The 8,298-nt window shown below is 45.3% G+C and overlaps 1 protein-coding gene across 1 annotated transcript in view; it reads left to right on the forward strand.

Annotated features, from left to right (window-relative positions):
* Myo3b (myosin IIIB) overlaps nt 1-8,298 on the forward strand; it is a 403,285-nt gene that overhangs the window by 276,276 nt on the left and 118,711 nt on the right. Inside the window, exons 29-31 of the mRNA XM_031370554.1 lie at nt 1,057-1,168; nt 2,025-2,187; nt 3,451-3,531. Of these exons, the coding sequence (XP_031226414.1) occupies nt 1,057-1,168; nt 2,025-2,187; nt 3,451-3,531 (356 nt within the window). The remainder of the gene's footprint in view (nt 1-1,056; nt 1,169-2,024; nt 2,188-3,450; nt 3,532-8,298) is intronic.

Raw genomic sequence — 8,298 nt, forward strand, 5'->3', positions numbered from 1 at the left:
AGGAGGAGGAGGAGGAGGAGGAGGAGGAGGGAAATTCTCTCTGCAGTGATAACAATTGGGGCATGTTATCCCAAAGTGTGGCATCTCATCATCTGAGCAAATCGAATCAGGAAGGTCACTGTGACCTTGCCCTGCTGTTCCTTAAGGAGACAGATTGCAATTAGGGCAAATGAGACCTTCCCTAAATCTATTGTAAGACCTTATTATGACTTCAGAGAAGAGGGATATCCTCCTCTCTAAGGACACAGGGACTCAGGAAAACCTGAGCACTCAGGCCTCCCAGGTCTTTCCAAGTTGCTGTCATGAGGCTGAGCCCTCCTGTTCAGTCATCTGTCTCCATCATCTCATCAAACTTGGCATAAAAATATTCAAGTGTGACTGTATCTTAGGATACCATTTCCTTGAAAATGGAGGCTCCTGCATCATAGAAAACCGACACCAAGTAAATGTGTGCCTCTCTTTTGTTGCTCTGTCTTGTGTTACTGAGGCCATAGCTACAAACCTGGTGATAAGCCAGTAAGGGAGACTTTTTCTTTTCTACAGTGGAACTTTTTGACTTTACCTAGAAACTCTTTCTTCTTAAAAGTTTACAGTCATAAAAATGAAATTATTTGGGAAAACAAGTGCTAATAGGGACTGCATGAAGAGGACATGCCTCCTTCAGATAGAAGCATCAGAATCAGCTGCCAGCGACACCATACCTCAGATGGGACTTTTCAAAGCCCAGTACAAATACATGCAATGGACTTAAGAATATTCTGACAGTAATCCTAACATGTACAAGTAGAGCAGCTATCTAACAGGAGCAGGTATTTTGATTTTGCATACAAAACCCACAAAGCAGACATTGAATATGGGCTGGAAAAATAACATTAAAAGAAAAATATGAATGTAGGGGAAATCAAAGAAACGAGGTACAAATTGTGCATCATTAGCTATTTACTAGACTATTAGTGGTGGCTAGGAAAAATGGAGACTTACCAGTGGGCCCTGAGCAATTCTCTATTAGGCGAAAAGAGGGTTGAAGATGCTTTGTTCTCTTCTTTTGTTCTGTAGGTATTATTACTTGGCATTCCGAGCACATCAAACACCTCCTGCTAACAAAGAGAGCTGTGTTGCTATCTTGGAAAAGTCCAGATTAGATCACTGGGTCCTGGGGAAAACAAAGGTAGCTCTCTCTCTCTTTATAATTCTGACTGTCACCTGGGATGCTTTCCTGTCACTGACAGCTAGCAAAAGTGGCTTTGTACCTGGCATACCATAGCAGGCAAGACTCCAACCTCAAGATGGTCTTTGCTGGCCTTAACTCAGAAGTCTGGGGTGTGTACAAGCCAGAGGTGGAGGGTTTGTATGTGGCTCTGTAATTTGAGAACCATTTAGCATCTCTAGAAAGGGATCTTTGAATGCACTTTAACAGATCCCCCTTTCCGTACTTGATGATCTGGCGCACATGCTAACACATAAATCACAGTATCCGCAGCGATGAGTTCTCTTTAGACTTTTGCTCACTTTTGTGTTAGAAGTGGGCTGTTTATTGCATACTCTGATTTTAGTTTCATCACGTGTAGCTTTTCATTTGAGGAAACATCATGTCCCTTTAGGAGCCCAGGGTTTTACGGTTAATTGTTCAAGGCCAGTTTCAGTCTGCGTGTAGATTTCCTCTATAGAAATTGAATCGCTGGGGGTCATGCAGGTCTCCTGGGCTCCATCCCATCAGCTGACTTCAGATTGGTCCTGCGGACCTCTATCACAGGCTATGAGGAGCAATGAGGGCAGAGCTGGTCTGAGAACATAGAACCCCTGGCTGGTGAGAGGCAGTCCCAGACAGCACCTGGGGGATTGTCTAAACCCTGCAACCTCATTTTAGATAGGGGATTGTATTTGCCAGAGATACACTGTATGCCTAAGTTAAATCACTGTGAACTTTACTTAGAAAATGACTTTAATATTTGCAATAGGCTGGAGTGGAGTCATGTTTTTGTTGAGAAGCTCCAACGTAATGCTAAAGCAAGGCTTCCTTTCAGGTTTTCCTCAAATATTACCATGTTGAGCAATTAAATTTGCTTCTTCGAGAAGTCATGGGCCGAGTGGTCATGCTGCAGGCATATACCAAGGGCTGGCTCGGAGCGAGGAGATACAAGAGAGCCAAAGAGAAGAGAGAGAAGAGCGCCATAACCATCCAGTCGGGTAAGTGCCCTGGTTCTGGCCAGTGCCAGCCCTCACCATTTAATTGAGTGCTAGGGTCACTCACCTTGGGCTTCCCCTTTAGTTTTCTCCCTTCCTCCCCTTATTTGGCAAACATTTGTCAAGCACCTATACAAGCCAAGCCTCAAGCACATTGCCAAGGTGCTGGCAATGTGGTCAAAGGAAACTCTCTGTGGCCTCTGGTCTCAAAGATAGACAGACATTCAACCATTATTACACCCTGGGGCAAGTGATGAGACAGAGCAGGAGGAGCTGACCAGAGGTGTAAAACTCCCTCCGCCCACATGTGCCTGTCTCCCGAAGTGACTGAGGTAACATACACGTCGGAGTGCCATCACAGTGGCTACCACCGACCTAGTAGGGTTCTGTAGCACAGTGGAGACTGAGAAACAGGAAACAAGCCTCTAGGCTTTATCGGAGCCCACGGATACCTCTGTCTGTGTGCATATGTCATGGGTGCTGAGAACAATACCTGACTCCCATGCTCCTGGTGACAAAGTGACAGACATGGGATGCAGAAGATGAATATCCCGACACTCTCGTAACAAGAAGCGATAGCCAGCTTTGGACCTCATGAGCGTTTTCAGAAGTGCTCAGGCCAACGTGGGGACTCAGAAGACAGCCTCTCATCTTGGGATGGAGGCTTTGTGCATCACCTCTATCTGAAAGATGCCAGTCTTCTGCACTCTACTTTTTCTACTCTTGGCTTCCTTCCTTGCCTTCCATTTCTATGGAAAATGTTGCCCCATCCTCAAAAAAAAAAAAAAAAAAAAAAAACACTATGTGTGTGTGCCTTCCTCTGCTCCCTTATCTTCATCCCCAATTATATCTTTCTCCTGAACATAAACGGATTACAAGGACTGGACTAGTTCAGAGCCTCTCACCATCCTCCCAAGCCCTGACCACCAACTTTAACCCCTGTGCCCATTCTTGGGTTTTCTTTCTTGGGATAACAGGAAACCACCTCACCTGGGATCGGGAGCTCTCACTATTCCTTCATAGAACTCAGAATGTTCTGGGAAAGTCTGACTAAAAATGGCACCTCGGAAGCATTTTGAAAACTTGACCAAGAGTTTAGGAAGGCCCTCTACTGTAGTTCATCTGCTGACTTTGATTTTTCTCAGGGAGAAGGCAGGGTAGGGGTAGGGGATGAGAGATGCAGACTGGAGGTAGAACAGCTTCTATCAGTTCTCTGGCACGTTTTTAAATTAATGTCATTCGCAGCACGTGGTTTTATATTTTTAGCCTGGAGAGGATATGATGCTCGGAGGAAATTTAAGCAAACAAGCCACGGGAGGCGTGAGTCCGCGGTTCACATTCAAGCAGGTAATTAGAACATCATTTTTTGCAGTGTCCACTTGAAATCTTCTGTGATTCCACTCAAATGAGTTCAGAGGGGTCGAAAGGCTAATGACTGAGGAGCATTGGGCTGAGCCAAGAGTTCTGGGGTGTGTATGTGAGGGTGGGGCTCACATCTTCTGAGACCCCTCCTGGCTGGGATCATGGGGCACTATGCACATTCACCAGGGGCCAGGCTTGCTCGTGACATCCTCAGGAAGAGTTCTTATATTCCTAGTACAATAGAAGAGGAAACTGAGGCACGGAGAAGTAACTCATCTGTTACCACACTGCTTGCTAGCAGCAGAGCTCCCTTTGAACTATAGGCAGTTTGGACTGAACACATTTGACTCCATACTTGCTACCGGACAAGTCTCTCTCTTTCTTGGAGTCCTAAGTCCCTCGTTAGTGACGTGAGAGCCACCTGCTTTAAAGGTGTGTAATGCTTTGTAAGGCCTGCCTGACTTTCAATGTCCCAGAGGAGAGAGTGGCCTCGGGGCCTGATATCCATGACTGTGTATATGGCTAGTGTAATCTTCTGGGCCCCAGGGGATGAGGAAAGCACACAGGGAATCTAGGGGCTCAGCTCACCCCTGGCAGCCCAAGAGCTGTAAGCTCTGCCGCTGGTCCACGAGCCCACTCCCTGGCTCTGAGGTCACTGGGCTATTCTGCAAAAGGCATGTCCCATGTGGCTGCCAGGCTCTCTTCCTCATTTGAAGCTGCAAATCCCTAATTGAGGTTCTGGAAGAAACAGTATCTTGACCATGTCCTGAGTTCCAGGAGTGCAAGGCACCATCAACAGAACAAGAGAGTAGCCTTCAGTGCTGCACCATGGGGGGTCGGGGTGGGGCTTCAGAGACCAGTCCTTCAGTCAGACATCAGTTATCCTCTCCAGCAGGCCCAGGCTAGAGCCAAGCTCCGGGGGCATGGAGGTGTGTGTGGGGGGGCAGGAGGCGGTCCTCAGAATTCTTAGGCCATGGTGGAGGTCAGGCATCTTCACTAAGAACTCAGATATTTTGGAAGTAGGGGTGCCCTTTAAATGCAAATGTGTCTTACTTAGCACCATCTTCTAATAATTTCTAACCTCTACCACTTCAAAGCCCTATGAAAAGTGAACGAATTCTTGTTACAGTTTAAGAAACAGAAACCCCAAGTGCATATTGTGTTCACTACTTAATCCCATGACCCTCAGCATGCGCGTGCTCACACACACACACACACACACACACACACACAAACACACACCATACACATCATACACACATACCACACACCCCCCACATATATAAATATATACACATGTCACACATCATAAACACCACACACACACAGAGTCTCTTCTCAAGAAGATACCAGGCTGATTTCAGATTTTGCAATATGTCCAACATATGTTTTAAAATAAAAACTTTAAGCCTGTATATTGTCCACTAAATCTCTTATATAAAAGTTATGAAATGCCTGAAAATCACGTTTGAGGGCCAGGTGAACACTGCTTCATGACCCCTGTCTTAACAGTGATGAGTGGGTGCGCCTCACCCTTGAAGCCCTTGTGGGTGGGTTCCAGAAGGTTAACCTTGTCTGTTCTCCTGAAATGCCTCCCTTTCCCTTTCAGCTTTGCAGGCATTCACCTTCCTTAGCTTCCCAAACATTGTTCTCACTCACCAGGTAGCATCAAAATGTGTATTACCAGTTCTGCAGGGGCTCAGGTGGGTATGAAGCTCACACCTATGCTCTCAATGTGGCAAGGAGCAGGCGGAGCCTATTATCTTCAGCCAACAGAATGGACAGAATTGATGTGCCCTTAGAGTTAGGTTAGGGCTGGGCTCAGGCTGTGATTTTCCTAAGGCATAACTGTTCCCTCTTGTTCCTGCCATAGAACTGGCCCCAAATATAACTTTCCACACACCTCAAAACTCACAGAAGGTGACAGGGATGACCAGCTCAACACAGCCATTTCTGAAGTTAATTTCTGACTGATTATTTTCCCAACAAATTACTTTCTTTCATATTTTGAATCTGTGGAGTGCATTTATCTGTATTTCTAGCTCCTATCCACAGACCTTTTATTTAATGACATTGCTGAGATGTGAGATTTATATATATATATACATATATATGTATATATGTGTGTGTATATATACATATATATGTGTGTGTATATACTATATATGTATATGTGTATATGTATGTGTGTATATATACTAAAGTATATGTATATAACTATATACATATATATTATTTATATATATGTATATGTGTGTATGTATATATACATGTATATAGTATATATACATGTATATACTATATATGTATATGTATATATGTATGTGTATGTATATACTAAAGTATAATATAGCATATATATGTGTGTATGTATATACATACATACTTACATACACATATATATGTATTAAAGAGCAGCCCTTGGAAGCATTTGGCCTACGTGTTGCTGCAGAGCAGCAGAGTGAAATTTGTTTTCCTTTCATCTCCTTCCCTACAAAAGCAGCCTGGCTCAGCTTATCCCTTCCTTAGAACTTCCTCTCAGAATTCCCGATCTATTACAGCACATTCGAATACCAGCAACAAGCTGCCTTTTCATGCTGTCAACCTTTTTCATCTGAAATGTAAATTAACTCTAGCTGGTATGCCTTGACAGAGATCAAAGTCCACGTTAACCTTGCCTGCTTTCTGCTCCTGAGGACTGGGCGGCCACTGATAGGAGACCCTGGCCCCAGGATCCTTTTCTCCTCCAGACAGCCCTCAATGAAGAGCCACCCTTTCCAGGGCTCGGTGTTCTTTCGTAGAGAACCTCTGAGGTACTTCAAACCAGACCTCGGAATATCTGCCCAGCTAATTCTTGAGCGACAAGCCTACTGCGTTTAATTGTGGATTCTTCCCTGGGCTTTTGAGCTTTCGAGAGAGGCTGAGTTAAGTGACTAGTGTCCTTAGTGTGATGCAGAGAGGGACAGGACTGTAGATTTGAAGCCCTTATCCCGCCCAGTCAGTCTTTGAGGTAGACGCATTTGCATTTTCAAAATAAACAGACGCCTTTCAAATACATGAGCTGGTGGTCTGGAGATCTCTCCCGGCCCATAGGGTGCTCCCGCCAGCGATCAAATGTTGGAGAGAAAACAGACAGAGAAAACACCCTAGGTGACGGAGGACACGTTTCCGGTGAGGCTTCTCTGCTCAGGCAGTGGGAGCCTCTGCATGCTGTGGGGGCTGAGAATGCGGAGGACTCAGGAGCCAAGCATTCTGCGTGTCTGAATGTCAGTCACCTTGGCTTGTTTTGGTTTTATTATTGATTAATTCTGGGGGAGGGGAAATGTGCTCTCTGTAAGAAAACCAGGAGACAAGGATGCAATATACTAATATTCAGATAGGATATTCCAAGTAAAAAATAAGTTATATTTATCCTGCTACAAATCTATTACTTTTTGACTAGCTGCTGAGTTTCAGAAAGAGAACCTAGCTATTCATTCTCTGGGGGTGGGGGGTGGGAGAAACAGATATATTCCTCAATGACTGGTATCAAAAGAAACAAGCCACAGGGAGTTTTTCAAACCTCTACAGTGCCAGTCTCTCGCTTTGATTTTTTTTCTTTTCTTTTAAATTGCTCTGCTAATTCAGGATCTGTTTTTAGAACACAAAGTGCTGGGCCTCCCTCTCTGGTTTGACACGCTTTTGTAGGTGACAGTGGGTCCTTAGGAGTGAGAACATAATTTTGAAATGTTTTACAGGAAGAGCTGGCTTATCCAGAACCCAGACAACACCCCCCCCACACACACACACACATACCCCACACACATACGAGCTGGTGAAGAGCCAGCTACAACACCCCCACACACACACACACACATACGAGCTGGTGAAGAGCCAGCTACAACACCCCCCCCCCACACACACACACACACATACCCCACACACATACGAGCTGGTGAAGAGCCAGCTTGGTGGTCATCAGTACATTTTTATTGACTTGCTTAGTCCTGTAGAAACTATTTTTTCCTCACCATTCTACCATATCAGATTGCACACGCCACTCCTTGGCCCTGCCAACATCGCAGATGTCATCAGATGGTGGCAGCAGTGCCAATGACTGTGGTCACTTCTCTGATGTCCTCTAAGGAGAGTGGTTTTCACTAAGGGGCACCTTGAGCCCGTGGATACACATGCTAAGTGAGCTGCCTGCTAGGCAGCTTCAAGTGTGCCTTCCAGAAGGGAAAGCAAATATTGTATCCATATTGCTTGACCCTAAAACCATGGTTTTTAGTGTTTAAAATTGCTCAACTGATTTTTGTTTTGTTTTAATACAGGGTCTCTTTCTATAGCCCTGGCTGTCCTAGAACTCACTCTGTAGACCAGGCTGGCGCTTACCCCTGCCTCCAGAACACTAAGATTGAAGGTGTATGCCACCACACCTGACTAAGCTACCTCATTTTAAAACTTTAAATAGCTTGCTGTTGGTTCATTCCTGTCAGGAGGCTAGTCCTGGGCTGCACAGTGAGACCCTGACTCAAAATAAAAATTTAAACCAGGTGGTGGTGGCACATACCAGCCCTTGCAGATTAGCGGAGGCAGGTGGAGCTCTGTAAGTTTGAAAGCCAGTTGGGTCTACAGAGCGAGTTCCAGGACAGCCAGGGCTACACAAAGAAACCCTGTCTTAATCAATCGATCAATCAGTCAATCAATGTGTGTGTGTGTGTGTGTGTGTGTGTGCGTGCGAGGGAGGGAGGAAGGGAGGGAGGTGGGGGA

The sequence above is a fragment of the Mastomys coucha genome, unplaced genomic scaffold (genome assembly GCF_008632895.1).
Source record: "Mastomys coucha isolate ucsf_1 unplaced genomic scaffold, UCSF_Mcou_1 pScaffold15, whole genome shotgun sequence".
NCBI lineage: Eukaryota > Metazoa > Chordata > Mammalia > Rodentia > Muridae > Mastomys > Mastomys coucha.